This window comes from Lethenteron reissneri, chromosome 23 (assembly GCF_015708825.2).
Source record: "Lethenteron reissneri isolate LAM-NWPU_2019-01 chromosome 23, ASM1570882v1, whole genome shotgun sequence".
Lineage (NCBI taxonomy): Eukaryota > Metazoa > Chordata > Hyperoartia > Petromyzontiformes > Petromyzontidae > Lethenteron > Lethenteron reissneri.
Window position 1 is genome coordinate 13906334 of NC_083801.1, and position 21571 is coordinate 13927904.

General features: G+C 41.7%; 1 protein-coding gene across 7 annotated transcripts; it reads left to right on the forward strand.

The window, feature by feature from the left end:
• The first annotated feature begins 1378 nt into the window (after nt 1-1378).
• On the forward strand, nt 1379-21242 carry LOC133346041 (protein mono-ADP-ribosyltransferase PARP14-like). Of its 7 annotated transcripts, none has more exons than XM_061557311.1 (14): nt 1379-1397; nt 5138-5203; nt 6145-6269; nt 6942-6984; nt 7741-7881; nt 8156-8410; nt 8866-9102; nt 11724-14038; nt 15240-15689; nt 16316-16349; nt 17486-18160; nt 18621-18766; nt 18868-19045; nt 20283-21242. In XM_061557311.1, exons 3-14 carry the CDS (start codon nt 6180-6182, stop codon nt 20570-20572), a joined length of 4854 nt encoding a protein of 1617 aa, XP_061413295.1. In that variant the 5' UTR covers nt 1379-1397; nt 5138-5203; nt 6145-6179; the 3' UTR covers nt 20573-21242. The 7 variants fall into 7 exon arrangements, with proteins under 7 accessions (XP_061413295.1, XP_061413292.1, XP_061413297.1 ...); XM_061557308.1 differs by lacking the exon at nt 1379-1397 and adding an exon at nt 1415-1478; XM_061557310.1 differs by lacking the exon at nt 1379-1397 and adding an exon at nt 1526-1603.
• The last annotated feature ends 329 nt before the right edge of the window (nt 21243-21571 follow it).

The window sequence follows — 21571 nt, forward strand, 5'->3', positions numbered from 1 at the left end:
GGGGGGTAACGTTACAAACCCGGCCACCCGAGTTGGAGCCAACACCCCCGGTGACGATGATCCGAATAGGTTCTGGGCCTCCCCTAGGTCGACTCAGCCTCAAAACGTGTTCCCGGTGTCGCAGTAGTATAAACACCGCCAGCACTGGGGGAGACAAAGGCGGCCGGGCGTGGTGGTTGCTGGCTGCTGGCCACTCGCCCCCCACATCTTCGTGTGCCAACAGTGGCGGCCTTCATAGGTGGCCCTGCTTCTCGCTAACAACAGAACCTGCTCACAGCAGAGATTCAGGTTATATGTACGGGGTGGGGATATGCCTTTGTGGTTGTCTTTTTATGGCAATGACGTCTTTTCTCTTTGCGTGGCCTTGAAACTGCACGGTGAAATATGTAAAAAAATAAGTCACCGACCAACAAACTCGAAGGCAAAGCCACGGGAGGGAGGGGGGAGAGGCGGGGATTTCCAAAAGAGCAGGAGAATAAAACCCCCTCCAAGGCAAAACCTGCTGCGGGATACGTTAAATAATAATAATAATCAGCGGCGCAACTAAATAGCATCCGACGGTGAATAATCGATTCTCTCTCGTCGCCTCCATCTGCGTTGGGGGGTTTCTGGTTTGGAGTGTGGGAGGGCTTGTTGGAGAGTGGTGGTGGGTGCTGGTGTTGGGTAGTGGTGGTGGGTGGCTGGTGAGTGGTGGGTAGTGGTGAGTGGTTGGTGGTGAGTGGTGGTGGCTGGTGAGTGGTGGGTGCTGAGTTGTTGGTGGTGAGTGGTGGGTGATGCTGGTGAGTGATGGTGGTGAGTGGTGGGTGGTGAGTGATGGTGGCTGGTGAGTGGTGGTGGGTGAGTGGTGGGTGCTGGTGGTGAGTGGTGGGTGATGTTGGTGAGTAGTTGATGCTGAGTGGTGGGTGATGGTGGTGAGTGGTGGGTGATGGTGGTGTGTAATGGTTGGTGCTGAGTGGCTGGTGTTGGTTGGTGGGTTGTGAACGACAACCACGAACCTCACCTCCCCCCTCCCTTCCCTCAATAGATTCGCGAACCCGCGGGCGACGAGTCTTGTTGGTGATATTCGATGCGCGAACAATTTGCGGCCACGTCGACGTCGTCTCCCCAACAGCCTCCGCGTGACGCCGAGTCAGCTCGCCGACTGCCCTGATAACAACTCTGCAGCTTCCACTTCTTCTCTCCCTGACAACCTCAACAACTTCTGCTGCTGCTGCTTGGGGCTCCACTTCTCCTCTACGTCGGGCGCATCGTCAACGCACGGAAACAACAAAAAGGTCTCCGCCTCCTGGAGCGAGCTGGGTACTTCAACGAGAAGAGTCGAGAAGGAGGCGGCGGCTTCAGATGGAGAGGCTCTCGTTGTCCCAGGTGAGGGCGAGCACGAGAGGGCTTCCTCCCAGGTGAGCGCAAGGAAGAGAGAGAGAGATAGAGAGGCTCTCGTTGTCCCAGGTGAGGGCGAGCACGAGAGGGCTTCCTCCCAGGTGAGCGCAAGGAAGAGAGAGAGAGATAGAGAGGCTCTCGTTGTCCCAGGTGAGGGCGAGCACGAGAGGGCTTCCTCCCAGTTGAGCGCAAGGAAGAGAGATAGAGAAGCTCTCGTTCGTCCCAGGTGAGAGAACAGGTTAGGTGATGGTCGCACGGTCGTGTTAGAAAAACAAGAGTGGCAGCGTTTGCCAAACGAGGTTGAATGTCCTCCCCCACGACCACCCATTGTGTTTCTGCTTCCGCGGTGTAAATGTTTTGCTTTTCGTTGTTGTCGTTGTTGTTGAGAAGTTTAAGGATGTGAATTCTATGGAAGTTAACGCCACGTGTGTGTGTGTGTCCTTGTGTGTGTTCACGCGAGAGGGTGTTTTGATTATAAACGTCCGGCTTGTGTGTTGTGGTGTACATCATCAGAGTAGTGAGTGTGTGTGGTAGGCGTGTTCCTAACTAACCCCTGGCTCTTCTGCCGTGTTTGTCGCCAGGGTTGTTGCTACAGGAGAGAGTGGTGTGAGTGTGTGTGGGTGGTGGTGGTGGTGGGTTGCCTTGTGTTTCGGAATGTGCGTGCGCGATTAAATGTGTGGGCACGCCAGGATAGCGTGCCTTAGGCACTGTACTCCGTCTAAGTGTGTACTTTAGTCATGGGGGGGATGAAATAAAATCTCAACTCTTAAAGTGTACAGAGGAAGTTGTTGCGAATCATTAAAGTGACAGGGGTACGTGGTGACGCTTTTTCGCTTTGCCCATCGAAGGAGAGATGGGCGACTGATTTGGGAGAAATAAAAAAAACACCTCGTCCAACAGTGAATAGACCATGGCTGATGATGCAGAAGGATGCATTTGAACTGGACAGCAACGCTGCACCGTGTCACGTCGTGTTAAATGACGAGGACGCAAAGTTGGAACGTAAAAAAACGTGCAACTTTTGTGTATGTATCGCACACCTTTGTGCGAAATTAAATGTATTATTTTTATGTTTTTTCTGCGTAGCCTGGACGATGAGGATCCCATTGAGCCATTCGTAGACCAACTGTGGTGTGCCGCCATCGTGGGTCCACACTTCTTGCAAATTTGAAAAATTACTCAATTCGGATGTCACGCGGAAAACACATTCGAAGAATTACTCAATTCAGATGTCACAGGGCAATAATCGCCCTCTTACAACTGCCAGGCTAATTAATGCCCCACTGGCAGTCAAGGTGCTGCGTCACCACGTACTACAAAGGGATGACTGTCTCTGCTGATGCCCTTAAATGTTCCTAGATTATGTTGATGTCAGGCTCTCTGAGGCTCTGATGCGTTTATAAGCGTCATATAAATGCAACTAATAGCATTACAGTGCGATGTAATTCATATGACTGTGGTGCAGCAGCTGTGGGATCTGGCAGAGGGAGATAAAGCATTTGCCATACTGAGGTGACAGTAGATTTGGTCATGATGCCATCATCCTGGAACGGTGTTCTGTGGTGGTTTTAGGGGAATTCTTGTGCACACCCACCCCACACATTGCAGGCTTGGTATATGGGGACCCCGTTTTGAGTGTAATATCAGCAGTAATTTAAGCATAATGAGCTGAATCGGGCTGCTGTTGACGCCGATTGCATGAGAAACCATAACTACCACTTGCTTTTAGTGATAAGAGCATGCGCACATGTACATTCTGATTTAAAAACATACTTCACGCTATGGTCAGACCACATACTTCACGCTATGGTCCAATGCGGGTTGGTGAAGGCGGTTGGGGGGCTGAGACACAGAGGCGTAGAAGTTCAGAACAACAATTTTCGTTTCTGCTGAACTGCCCTCTGCTTCCCACAACGTGACCCCGAAAACATCGGGGAAAGCATATTTAGCAGTATTAGTTCGGACCTCGAAGCAATCAAATGTCACTTTTTCTGATTCTTTACATTGTTTATAGAAAGTACTGAAAGTGGCAAGGGTGTGGCCCCTACAATTACTTGCTCACGCCCCTAATGGTGGAAGGGCCTCTTCTAATGGCAGCTCCAGATGGTATTTTGGCCAACTCTTCTACACACACCAGACATTTTGGAAGAGGTAGGAGTACCCCCACACGTTACCTTATCACATTTAACCTGTCGATCGACTAACTGCTGTACCGATTTCTATACCGCTGGATGGGCAGAGGTCGGGGGAGACTTAAGAGACTTGCACCATTGTTTCAACTGTGAGGAGAGGTGACCGACGATCTATCCATTGGACGTTCAGTGTTATAAACATTCCACCCCGCCAGCATTCACATAAAAGTACCGAACTTATATGTTCTATACAATGCAGAACGCACGGTTCATGGTCAAACTCAGTGCTTTAAGGGTCAGCCATACAGCAAACTAGTTTGTAACATATCTGGAGCATATGTAAAGAACAAACGCAAAATTATTCAAAGATCAATTGAAACTCAAGTGCGGTTGTTTTGGGTTGGGCTGTGCATTGACCATTTCTTCTTTCAAGCTTTCGCCATGCACTGCTATGGGCATATTCAGCTCTAAGGTTTGGGTTGCTCTGGAGCCAGAGCTGGAGCCGGTAGTAAAAGTAGTAGGAGCTGGAGCAGAAAATGGAGCGGCCCTACACCGTCACAATGATAATAATTAGTTTTTTGATATGACATCCTTTATGCCAGGGCATAGTGCGTTTTGCATCATATCTCATCTTAAAAATTGAAAAGGGCACCCTGAGTGGCAGCTGCCCATGTAGGTATAAGGTGGCTCAGCACCTGGACTTTAAAGAGGCATTTTATCAGTAGGGGCAATTATGCTATGTATAAGCCCAATTGAGTAGTTTGCGGGCGAATTGGACCCTGATGTCTGCACAGAATGGCTTACTCTTGCAAATTATGTCAGGGGATCCTTTAACTTCCACTCTGAAGTGGACAATGGATATTATGGTTATTACACCCACAGTAGTAATCGGGGCATCGCTGGATTCGAACCTTGAACCTCTGAAACAGGTGGCAAGTGTGCTATCAGCTAGGCCGTGTCACTGCCCCTCCATGACTCCGGAAATCTCTGTTCAATTCCCAGCCACAGATAACATCAGTGGGATGTGATATCCGAACCTGTCTTACGAGCCCCTCCGTTACCAACCTATACGGAGCAATGTGTAGAAGTATGGCCAAACAACCATCATTACCGACATGACCCTGGGGAGGTCTTTATCCAGCAGTAGATTGACAAGGAGCTGAAAATGATTACTGTATATCCTAAGATTATTTTATGCACAGGGGTGAGATGGATTGTGGCATCAACAGGACATTGAGGAATGGTGACAGCATGGAGATCCCTTCATTCAGCAGTGGATAAGACTTTTCCTCATGGTGATTAGTGAGAAGTTACACCATTCAGATTATGTCGGTAAAATAATTACACGTCAGGTAATTTATGGTACTGTCTTTCTTCTCTTGTGGGGGTGTTTGTAAAGTCATGGCTGTGCCATGCGGATCGACCATTGTAAGCGTGTGCTGTTCATCACACAGGTGCAAGACTGATTGTTTTCAAAATCTGGACAAAGGCCTCCTCAGGCTATTTTGGTCATGAAAGTTGTTTGGTCAAAACTGTACCACGTTGGTCAGTGTGGGTTAGGTGGTAAGGCAGATGCGCCAAACCAGTTCAGATGTTGATCTTTTGTTTGTTAATTTTATGTATTTAAGGTTTCAAAAAAGTACATCTGAAGCATGTACACAGTCGGGGAATGGCAAATACATTGATGCATAAAGGTAATAATTAACAAGAACATGCAATACATGCCCTGTGAAGCATAGAGTAAACAATGAAAAACTCACCTGATATTAACTTTTGCCCGAAATCTATAACTGACATAATAATCTCGTTTATAACGCGCCTTTAATGTTTTAATATATCTAAAAGAGCTGTACATAAAAAAATAAAAACTACACTCACACGTATAAATAACATCTAACCAAAATAGAAAGCTGATAATAACTTTCAATGACAACTACACTTGAAATGCAGATAAAATAACGAACAAATTATGTTAAAAGCTAAATAATCCAATCAGACAACAGGACAATCCACTACATAAAAATTGGTTTTCAAATCTTAAGTTACGGGGAAACTCTTTAGAAATAAGTGAGCTTTAAGACGTGATTTAAAAAGTGAAATGGACTCAAAATCCATAATGGGCCAAGGAAGGGGATTCCACAATCGCGGAGCCTGGCTGCAGAAGGCTCCATCTCTCATACAACATAGTCTTGCCTTAGGAATGTTGAATAGACCAGAGGTAGCAGATCTAAGTTTTTGCAGTTGTATAGAAAACTTGAGCAGATCGGCGAGATATTTAGGAGCCAACCCATTCAATGCCTTAAACGTGAGAAGACGAATTCACTACTTTACAGGGAGCCAGTGCAGGGACAAAAGAATAGGAGTGATTTTGTCATATGATTTAGATCTGACGTAGTCCGATTAATAACATAGTGTGTAAACCCAATGCGTCATCGCCCCATCCCACCACAGCTAACAGTTAACATGTGCTTTACCTGTAATTGCATTTAAAAAATATATAATTGCAGTACAGTACACAAAGATTGTAGCATGGCATTGTGTTTTACCTGTGTGTACTGATTCATTTCTGGACTTTTGAACCAGTTGATGCAAATGCCCATTTATCCTAACTGTAAATTTCCTATGTGTGTTCCAGGGAATTGATGCCCAGATACAGAAGCGTGCAGCCAGATGGATTGGCATTTCACCCATAATGTTCCTTACAAAAAGAGAAAATGTTTTCGTGATCCAAATTTAAGTGGCGATTCATTTGAAGACAATGTACGGAATGATAATTTATCACAATACAGTACAGTACATGCATTGGTAACCATTCAGATTGAGGGTGGTAAATCAAAAAAGTTTTACATCTGCCTTAGGGAAGTATAGAGTATTTATCACAGTGTAAATGGGCTTTGCATTCACTGCTGATATAGTACTGCTAAAACTTACATTATACAATAAATACATTCAACTATGGTTTTGTTATTTTTATTTACTAGTTTTCGAGGTTATGGAGGCGTAACTTGAAATATGTCGTATGTTTTAAAGTCATAATTTACTGCAGTTCTAATTCTGGCAAAGCCTTCTGTTTAAAAATCGCTGGTATCCTTGGAAAAGTAGCACATATTTTATGCTTGCCTGACAAAGAGCTGCCAAAACTTGTCTTCAGTTATACACGAACAGTGTCGCACAGAATTATATTTCCATGTGCAAGTATTCCTATTTATTCATTCAGAATTTCACTGCAGGTATTGTGGGTTAGTTGAGGTACATATTTTACTATTGCAGCAATGTGTAAACACCACAATATGGTACATGACACATTTCGAGCAGAAATGATTTGTAATGTTTTATAATGCTTTGTTTTGGTGTTGGCTAATCATGTGAAAAAGAGGCTGTTTGTTGATGAGCAGAGGGAATGTTACAAAACGTTCCTGTTTTGTTTTACAGCAAAGGCAGCAGACCTTTGCACAGGATATTCAAGGCCATCAAGGTTTGTATATCAACTCAGTTACTCTCGAGATGGTGAAATACCTTAAAGCTACTGCCACATTGAGGAGTTCACTCAAGAAAGCTATTATACATGTAACAATTGATTCACCCCCAACATGATTCGTGACTTGTTGCAATTTGAGATCACAATTCAAAAATCGATTATTTGTATCTCGTCTGTACATTCTTTTTTTCTCATGCCTGTCTTATACTGTGCTAGCTTTACTACCCGGCTTCGCCCGGGACTTGGATTCTTGTCTTGGATTAATACACGGCCTATGCGTAGGGTTGGGGATGCGTGACGTCAACAGGCACACTGCGTGACGCTGCCGCATGCGGGTGACATCACAGATGTGCAGATGTGACGTCACCGCTCGGTTGCCGTGCAAAATATATCCATTATTGCGCCCCCCCCCCCCGTTTCAAGTTTGTTGCATGTCGGGAAGTATGCTAAACATTTCGAACAGACACACATTCACAAATTTCTCTTTTATATATATAGAGAAGATGTGTCTGCCATTTTATGTATTATGTGCTACATTGCACAAATACAATTTTGGATAAAATGTAAATACAATAATCATAAATTGGAAGCAAAAACATTCTTACATGCATAATTAGAATTTATCTCTGCTTATGAACAAATGCACCATTGCACATTTAATTTATACCACATAGCTGATTCGTAATTGTGGTCAAATGTTTTCACATGTATTCAAGGATGGCTGTTGTACACTCTCTCTGCCCAAATTGACAGAAGAGCTATTCGCTGTGCTCTGCAGTGTGGATGACATTGGAGATGATATTCTGAAGGAATACGCAGAAAACATTGCTCAGGAGGAAGTTCATGTCTACCCCCTAACCAAAACCAAAAGATGGCTGGGCTGCAGCCAGGAGGGTAAGCATTGCTTATCATCGCGGCACTGAGTAATAGATCGCTTATCTATGTGGCAGGGTTTTCATTGAGTAACAAGACCTGATTCAGCCTCAATTGACAACAATATCTCACAGATGTTCCACCACAAGCCAACTGATCAGTACTCCCTAGTTTTTGATGTGGTGTCAGTGGTTGCTATACTTGTTTTCTTGAAATTGTAAATATGGTGATGCAGACAGCCTGCAATGCATTGCATTTTATTTGCCAAAATAACACATTGATTCATCTTTCACAGCTATCCAGAGGCTCCGAGTAAATGGAAAACTTGACATAAAAGGCAAGGAGCTGAAGGTTTGGATCTGTACGCAATCCGAGATGGATGTTGTTGTTGACAGGCGGAGGTTGGTCTTGAATGGATTAGCAGGGGACACTCCCAAAGACATGGTCATATTATATGTGGAAGCCATATCAGGCTTCTTGTCGGATGACTTTAATATCGAATACTTCAGTGATGGGGAAATGGCTGTGGTGACCTTCCAAACCCCAATTGGTGAGTGAGTAATTGCGTTGATTGTAGAATTGCAGCACAACTCTTAATATTCCATAATATATGCTCTGTATTACGCCTGCCTCCATAATAATATGTGGATCTTCCTGTTATTTGTGTGGTTCTCCATTCTTGTCCATGCTTATGAGTAACCCAGACGTATATGACCACCCACTCCTTCTTGTGCCGTGCCGGGCTTCATAGGTGCTCGCTAACAGCACTTGCCTCAACAGTCTGTTAAGGATATATGGGGGGATCTTTGTCTTTGTACAGTGCCTTGTGACCTAGGTTAAAGGTGCTTTAGAAATTATACAAATGTACGATTTTATGCAGTAAATTACACCGTTATATAAATGTGAAATTGTTTAAATTCACAATTTCCACATGGTGTAGGCCTCATGATTTGGAATTACAAGTCCACCACTGTTACAGCTGTTTTGCAAAACATGTCTTTCCAGACTTTAGATGCTTGTTTGAGAAGAGATCAAGAAAAAAAATACTCAACAAGAGAGAGATCAAAGCCAGGCTGCTGGAGCTGACGAACTGTGTGCTGGTGGAGGGGGTGGCATTGAACCTCATTGAAGATCTCCATTTGTACTTCGAGAACAAAATACGGAGTGGCGGAGGGGAGCTCTCTAACGTTATTATCAAAGAGGATGGAAGAAATGTCTACCTTTACTTCAAAGACTTGGCAGGTAATGACGTTAGGCATTTTCAAATACAAGTGCTTGTAATATATGGCAGTCAGAGATTGTTGGTGGGATCAAGAACTGTATTATAGATCCAGCATCACAGGACTATAACTGGTACAGGTTTCCCTGAAATTATGTGGATTCTATTTGTGCGATTTTACATTTAAGTGGCGCTAAGCTATTTCTCCCCCAAATTTTCTTCATGCGGTTTGAATCTACTCGTATGCGGCTATACGGTCGGATGTGGGACAACATTGTGTGTCCTGTACGCTATACATGTCAGGCAGCTGTTTAGTGCAGTGCATTGTGGGTTGCGTGATTGTGCGGTCCATGCTACGCGATTTCGCTTTGTGCACTATTTTGGAACGCATCTACTGCATAACGCGAGGAAAACCTGTACTGTAGTGTCAAGGTAGATCGCGTAAATATATAAATGTGCCGTTAAAACCCGCCACCACCCGACACAGCCAACTAGTAAGGGTTGTCACGTAAACAGAACGTGGCCAATTCGTTACTAGTACAGCACACCGGTGTGTTGGAGAGCCAAGCCACAACATTTACAATCTGAGTACGACGTTTCGCCAATAATTACAACTAGCTTCATCAGGCGACAGCCAGATTTGTGGAGAAGCCTTACTTTTTCGTTCCTTATATAGAGGCGTAGATATATTGACTACGCAGCTGCGCTTTTGCACAATGTGGGGGGGGGGGGGGGATTACTGAGGATTACGGAGGCAACGTACATTATGCATGTGTATTATGCGAGCCCTTTGAATTTGTCCTTCCTGTGTATTGTGTTTTATTAAAATAGCCCTACCAACGGTAATCCCTATTGAAGTACGCTGCCCTTTGTAGGCATGCATTTAAATAATGTATTATTTTATGATTCACTTCCATGCAGCGATAAGGCGGTAGCTATCCGATGGTTAAAGTTATTTTGATTTCTTTCAATTTTGATATATTCTCTAATTAGTCTTGGCCAGTAGTAGCTAGTTTTGCACAACATCAAAATCAATTGAGTGTCCTTGTTGGCACGCGTGTTCTGCTACTGCTGACAGTTGTATTTGGGATAATTTAATAACACATCTACATCTCTATATAAGGAACGAAACGGTAAGACTTCTCCACCAATCTGGCTGTCGCCTGATGAAGCTAGTTGTAAGTACTGGCGAAACGTCGTACTCAGATTGTAAATGTTGTGGCTTGGCTCTCCAACCAGTGTGCTGTGCTAGTGACGAATTGACATGTTCTGTTTACGTGACAACCCTTACTAGCTGGCTGTGTCGGGTGGTGGCGGGTTTTAACGACACATATATTTATGCGAACTAACCCAAAAACCTCTTATGGGATGATATTGGTCGCGAAAGCCTACCTGTTTAACTGAAAACAACTTGTTGAGGTACATTTTAACCTTAATCGTAGCTGGTTGGTGGGGGTTGCACGTTCCCATGCTAATTATAAGTTGATGAAACTATTAGAAGTTGATGAAACTACTATATATACAATATTGGTCATCTTATGGATAGGCTGGTTCCATCTTGGAATGTGTAATTTCCACATCTAGCTCTGGGCCACCAATGGCGATCAGCATTGAGACCTGGACCAGTGCTCATTGGGTGCTTTGACTTTGAATACCTAATCGTAAGATTGATTTGCAAAACACATTTTTCCATGAGCACATTGCAGCCAGTCTTCTTATCTCTTCATTGGCTACCAGTAAAATTTCGAGTGGATTTGAAGATACTACTATTAACCTTATGATGCTTTAAAAGGGCTCACCTAACATTACTTTCAGGAACTAATACATTTATATATTCTATCAAGATCCTTAAGATATTCTGACCTCCAGCTGCTCGGCACTCCCAGGTCTAGGTTATGTTCTTTTGGTGATCGGACTTTTGTTAGCGTGGCACCCAAGCTTGAAATCAGGCAATCAGAGTCGGCAGATATATTTAGGTCTGCTTTGAAAGTCCATCTTTTTAAACTGGCCTTCAATCTTTAGTTTGGTTAGTTGCCCTGGTTTTGTTTTTGTTTCCTGCTTTGGAATCCTAGGATGGAATGTGCATTATAAATGTGAATTATTATCAAAAAACAAATCTAGGTAGATTCACACATTGCTTTGATTAATTTAGAGGTAAAGCATGTGAAATTAACTTTAATTTAAAAAGACATGGTTTTTATTTAAAATAAATCATTACCGTCGTTGCGAATATTAACTTGTATTAGTACTGTTTACATTTTAACTGTCTCTTAATGATAGTTTTTTTATTTAATAGCTTTGAATTTTAACATTTCTTTATTTACTAAGTTAGTACTTGTCATATTATTGCAATTACCACACAATGCAATTTGAAGTACAGTACATTTGTCATGTTTGCTTTTCACGTTAATAATTTGAAGATAGGACTATGCAAGTTATTTGCATTGTGTGTAGAATTATATTTATACTACCCCATTGCCCTGTTGCCATGCATTTATGTGGTTATTGTAACTTTCTGATCTGCCCTTGCTGGACATCTGTGAAAAAGAGCCTCATAGCTCATCGGATGTCTCCAGGATAACTATTCTGATTCTGACCTGCTGAAACCTATGTTGAAACAAACCTTTTATGCTCTTTTTTTTAGTTGTTGAAGAAATTGTGTCAAGGCAACACAATCTGTGCACAACGGAACTGAAAGTCTTTGCCTATTATGATGAAATATGTTCTGCCCTTGGAAAACAAGATCAACTATCAGAGGACCCTGAACCATTTTACGTACCAGTTGATATCATGGTTATGCAGTATATTTTAAACAGTTGTTTTGCAATGAGAGAACTGACATCCATTCTAGAACGGGCAGATGCTTCCTTTTCTCATGGTGAAGGGGCAAATGGCAACATTACGTTTAAACCCATTTTAGACAAGGGCGCAGTAAATTATCAAAGCCTTGCTAAAAAGTGGCAGCAAACGACAGAGACATGTTTTCGAAAATTCTATGAACAGTATTCTAAGAATGATTTGCCTTGTGCTAAAGCTGCATGGGAAAGAGTTAAACAAGAAGTCTCAATGCCTGATCATGTGCTGGTTGGTTATGACTGTCAACAAGCTCAGATCTTTGTTACTGGGAGAAATCAGGATGTGCAAGATGTATGTAAACAGCTGAAGCCCTTTGTAAAGAATGCTGAGGATACCCTCTCTGAAGAGAGTAAGATCATCAGTGATTGCATATCACTAGAAAGCCCAGATAACTATAATTTAATGCAGTTCCTGAACATTGAAGATTTTTGCGCTAAATTGAATAATTTGCATTTACAATTTGATGAAGGCTCCTGTTCCGTAACAGTTACGGGCATGTCAAGAGATTGTCAAATAATTGCAGAAGAAATACACAATCTTCTAATGAGCATATCAATAAAAGATTTGGTTATTTCTGATCATGTTCTAAAAATGTTTGCGGTACCAGGTGTCGTGCAAACAATGAATACGCAGTTTAAAAAAAGCTCAATATATGCCATTGTAGAATTAAAAAGTGGTCAAATGAATGACACATTCACTTTGATATCCATTGCTGGACATGCAGAAAAAGCGGAGTCTTGCATCAATGAAACATTCACGGAAGAGTTGTTTTGTGTTCCAAAGGCAGAAAGTGACTCAACCAGAACAAAAGAATGGACAATTCTATTGAATGATCTTGAAAAAAGCAGGGGTGATGAATGTCAACAAATAATTCTTGGAACATTTGAAGATCAATATGGTTCCTGCACCGAAGTTGTCATTGCAGGTTTTGCCCCTGCTGTCAAAGATGCCTATGGCAGAATGCAAGCATTTTGTAGAGACAACTGTACCGTTACAAAATTCATGGTAATGCCAAAGTATCAACTGGAGTTTTTGGAGAAACATGAGCTCATACTGCATGACACTAAACTTTTGGGTAAAAATATCACAATAGAGTATGAACCTGTTTCAGGGTTTCAGATAGTTGGACAATCTAGCATTGTAAATGAGATTGAAATGTTTATCTGTGAAAAGGGATTCAAGCTTTGCTCAAATCTGCTCAGGATTAATACGCCAGGAGCTGCCAAATATTTACGAGAAAATGAGGACTTTGCCAAAAGTAAAGTGTCAAAAGATAAAGGCTGCATGGTTTTCATTGAGATTGGGGCTGCTCAGTATCCATTTTTGCAGCTGAGGTGTCAGGAGGATTTACCAGGGGGCCACACCATCTCAATCTACAAAGGGGACATTTTTAAAACGCCAGTAGATGTGGTTGTGAATACAGCCACAGAAAAACTGCAAATTTTGACAGATGGAACCTTTGGAAAAGCCCTTTTAGAAATCGGAGGTTCAGACATACAGATGGAATGCAATGACCTTGTTCATGAAAGTGGAGAGCTTAAGCCTGCAGAAGTAGTAATGACGAGCCCAGGAAAGCTCCCATGCCAGAATATTGCTCACATCATCTGTGGATATTTAAAGAAAAATTCATGGAATACATGTATAGACATTTCCAAAATGAAACTGGTAAAGGAGGGGATTCAGAACGTTTTGATGACGGCAGGGACAATTGGGCACCGGAGTGTAGCAATACCAGGTCTTTTGTTTGAGAGGTATAGGTATCCTTTGGACATTTACACTACAACACTCATTGATGCTGTCGAGTCTTTCTGTAAAGAAGAAGACAATGCTGATAATTCCCTGACCGACATCCTCTTTATCGATGTCGATGACGGTGTACTCGATGCTCTTTCAACTGCTCTCCTGTGTAAGGTTGGGAAAATTCCAGTTACAGATGAGCCAGATAGAGTTGTGGATTTATTGGTCCAGAATGAAAATGCATTCTTACATCCAGGCTGGCCTCAAACCCAGAGTTCAGCAACAACAGTCACCAGTCCAAGCTGCATAACTACAAATGAAGGACTCAACATCTCCTTGGTTATTGGTAGTATTGAAGAAGAAAATGTAAGTCTGGAGAAATGTACAGCAATACAAATGATTGCATTGTGCTCTTATACAATGTTTGTAAATCTCGGTAACATTCTATGTCACATAATGCAGTCTGTCATAATTGCAATACACGTACTGCAGTAAAACACCTCGCGTAATACTGTACTCTCGTAAATATTTTATACTCCATGAATAGCACGAGAAAAGTATGTTTTGCTATTCAATTGTTATCCGCGTACTTTTCAATATATCTGAAAACTTGAGGAAAGCTTTTGGAATAATTGAGTGCTGTATTTGCCCAGTGTGAGTTTTGTGTAGAATTTGATATTGTATTTAGCGGAACATTTGCTCAAGGCACAAGCATGATAAAAGAGTCCTATTATTTTCCAATACAGTGTATCATAAACCTGGTCCAGGGGTGAGCTGAGTATATGGTGTGCAAGTCGGTCATGTAGCAAAAATAATCTGGTCCTTGAAACATAAGTTATGGAAAATCATAGATACGCATGGATTCATTAATATTGTTGCGTATGGAAATATGTTCATGAGCTAAATGCCAATATCGAGGTCTGTTAGCCACCAGAGGGCTTCTGTAAAGCGACGACATAACTTTTTTTCCCTTTGGGTTTCTGGCTAGGAAGTCTCATTTAGGTCTTGAAAGTTCATTATTTAGTTGGTACACTCGAAGACCTCGTCCAGTGATTTCTGGCCATTACATTGGGTCTTTTTTCAGCATTTGTCTCTTCTGGTCACATGGATTAAAAAAAATTAATGACATCCATTTTGCCGAGATGATGCTATTGTATTTAAGGTAAAATGATAATGCTTGACAGGGGCTACGAGAGGGCTGTAGTGTCATACCCTTTGCATGGATTATGGAACGCTTTCCATCATGCATTGTCTTCTGAAATATATATTTTTTGCAATACAGAAACAAATGGGTAGATGTCAGAACATAGTGGATTTGCATAATATTAGTGTAGTCTTTTTGGCTCTGGTTTTTACGTGGAATTTTTGGGCAACTGGTTGATTTAATTTTGCCAGTTTTGAATAGGGTAAGTGCCAACTAGTAATCCAAATTTATTTTTAACTTTAGTTCATATTAAAAAGCAATAGTGCATGCCTGTTACACATGCCTTCAACCTTACTTTGGAAAGCATTAAAAATAAATAAAATGTGCAAGAAGATAATAACTTGTAATTCCATTTCATTACAGTCGGACGTCATAATAAACACAACCTCGGCAAACATGAAGTTGGATTCTGGAAAGGTGTCCAGTGCCATTTTCCGTAAGGCCGGTCCGACACTGCAGAATCTCGTTGACAATATAGTCCAGGGCCAATCCATTCGTTCTGGGCAGATTGTGAAGACGGACGTGACGGGCCTTAATCTTTTCTGTCACATGGTGTACCACACCAGCCTGGGTTCCTGGGACAATGGCAAACATCTCCACAAGTTCATGAAACATAGCCTCGAGATGGCCCATCGGGATGGGGTTTCTTCCATCTCCTTCCCAGCACTTGGCACAGGAATGCTCAGTTACCCACCAGTGATGGTTTCAAGTTTAATGTTTTCAGAAGTTATCAACTTCAGCCAGAGTCATCGGAAAACAATGCTGAAGGACATCCGATTTGTGATTTTCTCCAAAGACCAGCTCGTCATTTCAGTAAGTCTGACACTGGGCCTTATACATGGACAAGTCTAAAAGGATATGTGAACAAGTACTGTTCTGCATAGGGCAAAGTATACAAAAGCCTGGAAATATTGCATAGTTGACTTTCGAAGAATATTGAACACCTGCTTAAATTGCACAGATGTATGCCATTTTTTACTGAATATCGGTCCATGTTTTGAGGAACTGATGTGAGCGTCCTCGTACATTAACTAAATTATAATACAGTACTATACTAATCCAGTAATGACAATTATTTATCCAGAAAAGCCCCACCGACTCATTTTCAGAAAGGTTCTGCATTGGGATGTTTGGCTCGGACCATTAATGAGTAGCATGTGGGAGGAGATCGGAGTAGCCGGATAAAATCCATGCACCTATATAACACTTGGAAAGGCCTGGTTTGGTGGTCACCCATTCAAATACCAGGCTTCACATCTGAGAATGGGTGTGTTCAGGGTAGTTTGGTCCTTGGCCTTGTTTCCAGGATTTTGAAATGCCTTGAAGGAGACCATTTCATGGAAGCTCATCGAATATATTTACATAATTAAACTTTTTTTCAGAGTGTTAAAGCTAAAGCGTTATCAGTTAAAATACTGACAGTTGTGGTATTTTCACAGGCCTTTCAGGCAGAGCTGGCCAAACATCTTCGAGGTATGTGTACCTTGCTATAACAGCAGGTTGTGCAAGTGGCCACCACACCACAGCTGGCTTAGCCCCCTGCACCCTCATGCATGATGCTTCCACGTCACACGCAGACACAGGAGCACTCTTTCATCCCTGTCCAGATACAACAGCACCCTTGTGCTCCATCCCACAGATTCAGCAGTGCCTCCATAACCACATCTTGAGCCACATGACTATTATCCATAGTGTATGTGTGTGAAGAGTGGTGGTGTAATGGTTAGCATACTGCGATGAAGCTAGCAGCCTGAGTTCGATTCCCAGCCATGAAAGACATGAGTGGTGATTATCTGACTGTCCTGGACCTATGCTTGGTAAATTCATCCTTAAATGAATAGGTGGTGCAGTATGTACACTTCAGCACTGGAGACAAAGGCGGCTGGGTGTGGTGTTGGCCACAACCACCACCTCATGCGGCGTGCAAGCCTTCATAAGTATTGTCTATCAGAACTTCCCCCAACCGCTTCTTGGTTATATGGGGGAACTTTGTGTGGAGAGTGGGTGGTGCAGTGGTCCACACACTGGACTACGACACTGGCAACCAGAGTTGGATCTATAGGCATGGATATTTTGAAATTGTGAATGCATGTAATATATGATTTCATAACTTTTCTGCAGAGTAATTTTTTTGTAAACATTTGAAAATAATTATTTATAAAATAATATTTTGTTTCCTTTAAAATACATACGGTGTAAGCACTGGTGAAAATTATACATTAATAAAGATGTACAGATTATAGTTGATAATAAATAGCTGTGTTTTAAATTCATGAGAGCTGATCTTAATTTACGGCCTTTGTCAATCCACGACTGGATGAGGCTTCCTCTTGCCATGTTGGTCATGGGGATTTTGACTGGTCAGGATCACTACAGATATCATTCGCCACTGATCTTAGCAGTGGCCGGGAATCAAACTCGGGAGCCTGGTTCATAGTGCAGTGTGCTAGCCACTGCATAACTGCCCTGGGCCCTCCCCACTTAACCAACCTGCATTTGCCACCATGAAGTAGGGTCAAGTGACCCTCATGATCAACATCAAATTTTCACTTAATGTTACAATAAAAGTTATGGCACAAGACTAAGTTGTTGATTATTTTGCTTGTCAGTTTTAGGTAGCAGCTACAGCGGTTTAAACGAAGCTGCCTGCTCACAGGCCGCTATGATTGGTGAATTTGGTTTACCTGCTCCCCAAACACCAAGTGTGCCACAGAAGGTGCCGCCATTTAAGTCCGCTTACCAAAACGAGGTTGTCATTGTAAAAGTATTTGGAAAGCTGAAAAATAATGTTGACGATGTGAGCAAAATGATGAAAGAATTAGTTGATAAGGAATGTAGCCCCAAGAGAATTCAAAGCAATTATGTCTCGTCTTTGAAAGATGAAGACATAAACGTACTGGAAAAAGTTGAATCCGATTGTGATGTGAAGATCACACTCGCTTTTACACACATCCAAATTGAGGGTATGAGTTCAGATGTGTTTTCAGCTGCTACAAATGTGAATAAAGTAATGAATGAGTTGGAGAAAAAACACATAGAGGAATCCCTTTTCACCTCATTTGCCAAGTGGCTGTTTGATGACAATGGACAAATGAAAGCTTTTCACAAAACCGAAGTCATACAAATTGAGAGAGCTTTTCTGCGGGAAGAAAAACAAGTCGTCATCAAGAGCCCTGCAGGAAATCTTGTTATCAATTTTAATAAAAATGAAGCAACTAATCCACAAGGTGAAACCATCAGAGTGAGAAGAGAATGCATATTCCAAGACCCACCTGATCCACACGGTCAGTGTTTATTTCCCTTGATAATAATGGCTATGTTTTTAATGACCGTAACTTTGATGCTTTGGAATATAGTTTAAATGCAACGTTAAATATGGGTAAAATTTTGGAATACAAAATTATATTAGTTTGCATGAAACCTTTCGCGGTCTTCCATTGGTAGATGGTTGAAGGCCTCTCTATAAAATTCGATCATCCTTATTCCTCATACTGCCAGTTCCATCTTGGTGTTAACTGCAGACTAGAGAGGATTTGGCTCGCCTATTAATATGTACAAGTATCTTCACAGTCTTCATTAAGTGTATCGGGTTGCCATGTATAGTTTCCCCTTTGCATGTGTGTATGCTTCTAACTCTGTTTTGTTGGTTTGAACGTTCTAAACATGTTTATTTATGCTTCATTGCATTATTTTTTCAGAAACAATGTTTCATCAATATCCAAATGTGATCATTTGTGTTTTCAGCACTCAAAATTGACATACCACTCAATTGGGCACCAATGCCAAAGGGACAAGAAGTGATCAGGGTTTGGCTCCATCCACAATCGGATGAATACAAAAATGTTGAGACTCGCTTTTTAAAAACCATCACCGCTTTCAAGGTCTTCAGAGTAAGTAATTCTAAATTAGTTTTTTTCAGATTTACTGCAATATACTTAAAGATTCTGAATTGTATTTCATAGTAATTGGAGTGACTTGTTTTGTCATCCAGATTGAAAGGATCCAAAACATGAGCCTGTACCATACCTATCAGGTTATGAAGAAATCAATTGAGTCAAGAAACGATGGGCAGATGATATGTGAGAAGCTGCTTTTCCACGGCACGCGATCAGACTCCATCGACAACATTACTCACCACGGATTCAATCGCAGCTATGCTGGAAAAAATGGTACGCATATACGATGACCAGCTAGACTTCTGATGTTCAAATCAGTTTTTTTTAAAGTTCAGTAAAACTTCTCAAAGCCAGACACGATTTAGTTATAGAATTGGAGATACAGTATGTGAAAAGATTGAGCAGAAAAACTCCAGCCAGAACATTGTGCATGCCCTAATTAAGCTGTGCACAGCAGCAGAAGATGTTCTACAATAAACACATTCCTGCGGAGGGAACTGGTAGGAACGTTGGGTTGCTCGGTCAATGGCCAGGGTCAACGACGGCGTGGTGTATTCCGCAAATATGCCCGACTGTGAGGGCGGGCACAAGCCGGCATGAGTAGGTTAAACGTTAAATTTTATAAGGCACCACGGGGTGACCAGCCCCTCCGCGCCCAGCCCTACCCCCACCCACCCAGCCCCTTCCCACTCTCCCTACACGACGGACACAATAATCCCCTGTGGGCTGGTGTAACCAGGAGGTTCCTACCAGTATTAAGTCTGCAATGCTGGTCTCCAATAATGAAAACGGAATTTATTAAAGTTGTATTTAATGAATAACTACATTCCAAAACCAGTGGGCCAAGGTTACTACCACTCGCAGGCTGTGATAGACTGAAAGCTGTCGGTGAGCAGGTACTCTGTTAAGTGGCAATTGGCAACCCCATGTGTATATGTACAGCGTTCATGGAAAACCATTTCTTAAATACTTTTTGAATATTTTGCATGGTAAATGTATTCAAAATTGCGTAAATATATATATTTTTAATTACTGCAATATATTTGAACATTCATTTTATAAATGCTGTACATTACTTGCTGTAAGAAGACTTGACTTCATGAAAATATGGAGCCATCCACCTCTGTTTCATGGTGATGGCAACACATTAAATGGCAGTGATATTTAAATTGGAAATATTGAGTTCATATTTTGTCGTGATTAGTTAAGTGTTAATACAAAAAATATGGTGTTCGGCACGAACAACATGCACATTGAATACAAGTGTATTCATTTTGTATTTCTATAATTGACGAAATGCAGTACATCCAGAATTGCTCCCAGCCCCGCCAATGTCTGGTTTCGAGAGGTTTTACGAGAGTAATTTAAGCCAACAGGGGTTTACCTCCAATGTAAAATTGTTTGAAACACATATCATGGAAAATGCTATGTATTTAAAAAAATATTTACACTGAATTGTAGTTTATAAAAAACATTTCAATTGTTTACTATCATTATTTTCTGTCCACAGCTACGGTCTTAGGTGTAGGGACATACTTTGCATTGAACGCTTGGTACTCTGCTTCTGACACATATTCCAAACCTGATGCCAATGGAACCAAGTACATGTTCCAGGCCCGTGTCCTCACTGGTTCCTATTGCAAAGGGGACTCGAGCATGAAGGAGCCACCGCTGAAAAGTCCGTTTTCTAAAACTGTACGCTACGATAGCGTGGTCGACAACTCCTTTTCACCGAGCATGTTTGTGGTATTCTACGACAATCAGGCTTACCCAGAGTACCTCATAACGTTCTCTAAATAAGTTGCCTGTTGGCTGTGAACTCTGTGGTTCAAAATGTACATAAATGCCTTGTCAGTCGAGCCGAGTGTTGACATTTTATTTTTTGTTGCGTTGATATAATTGTTGTATATTTTCTAGTTTATACATTTTACGATGTGCGCTGCAGTAGTACTCACGTTTGGTTGTTTTCAAGGCTTTTTTTTCCAGCATTAGTGTTTACAGTAAAACCTTTTGAAGCCGGACTAATTTATTGTCCGGGGGTTGTCCAGCATATTGCAAATAATCGAGAAGTAGGTAATTATTAAAGTTAAGTTACAAATACAGTTATCAGAATATTTCGCACTTGATACTGGAGTTCACAGTTTTAAACGGCTCAGCTTGAATACAGTAAAAAGCCTTAATCTAATTTTCTTAAAAATCCATGTTTAATGGAGGAAGCTTATGAGGTTCTTTAAAATGCCATTTTTAAGATTGACTTTAAAGTGGCAGCCTATTCAAAAAATAAAGTGTTATTGTTGTGAAGAATCTCGAAGCAACCTTTCTCATATAATACTTTAAGTTACATTTATTGTTCAGCATTGTGGAATGTGATAATGGCCAATTTTGCGTGATATTGCTGTGTTATACAATGCAAATGCATATGTTTGGTCTTGTTTAATGTGCAATAAACGGATACTGAATTTGTGTATAAGGAGATTTCTATACAATTACACCGCGGTTTGAAATCTGTAGCATTGTTAATGTGACTTGACGCAATTCAACAATTTGGCATAAATGTAGTTCACACGTCTCTACATCCATAGAATATCAGCTGCTCTAGTCTACAAATTATGGTCATATACTCATTAATATCCAAACTGTGGTACCGTTATTCGCTGTTGAATCTTGAATTCTGGTCATGGCGAAGTTCATCGTTGAGTCCTATATAAAACTGGTCTTGGTTTGCCCCACTTCAACCCACGCTAATCGCCAGCCTTGTCAAGTAGTGTATGCTCAACCCATGACCAACACGGTGCGGTG

Excerpts from the sequence above, each read along its gene's own strand:
- LOC133346041 (XM_061557311.1), top strand. The coding sequence starts at position 6,180 with ATGGATTGGCATTTCACCCATAATGTTCCTTACAAAAAGAGAAAATGT. Across the intron at positions 9,103-11,723 it reads TTACTTCAAAGACTTGGCAG|TTGTTGAAGAAATTGTGTCA; the intron begins GTAATGACGTTA and ends TCTTTTTTTTAG. Across the intron at positions 18,767-18,867 it reads CCGCTTTCAAGGTCTTCAGA|ATTGAAAGGATCCAAAACAT; the intron begins GTAAGTAATTCT and ends TTTGTCATCCAG.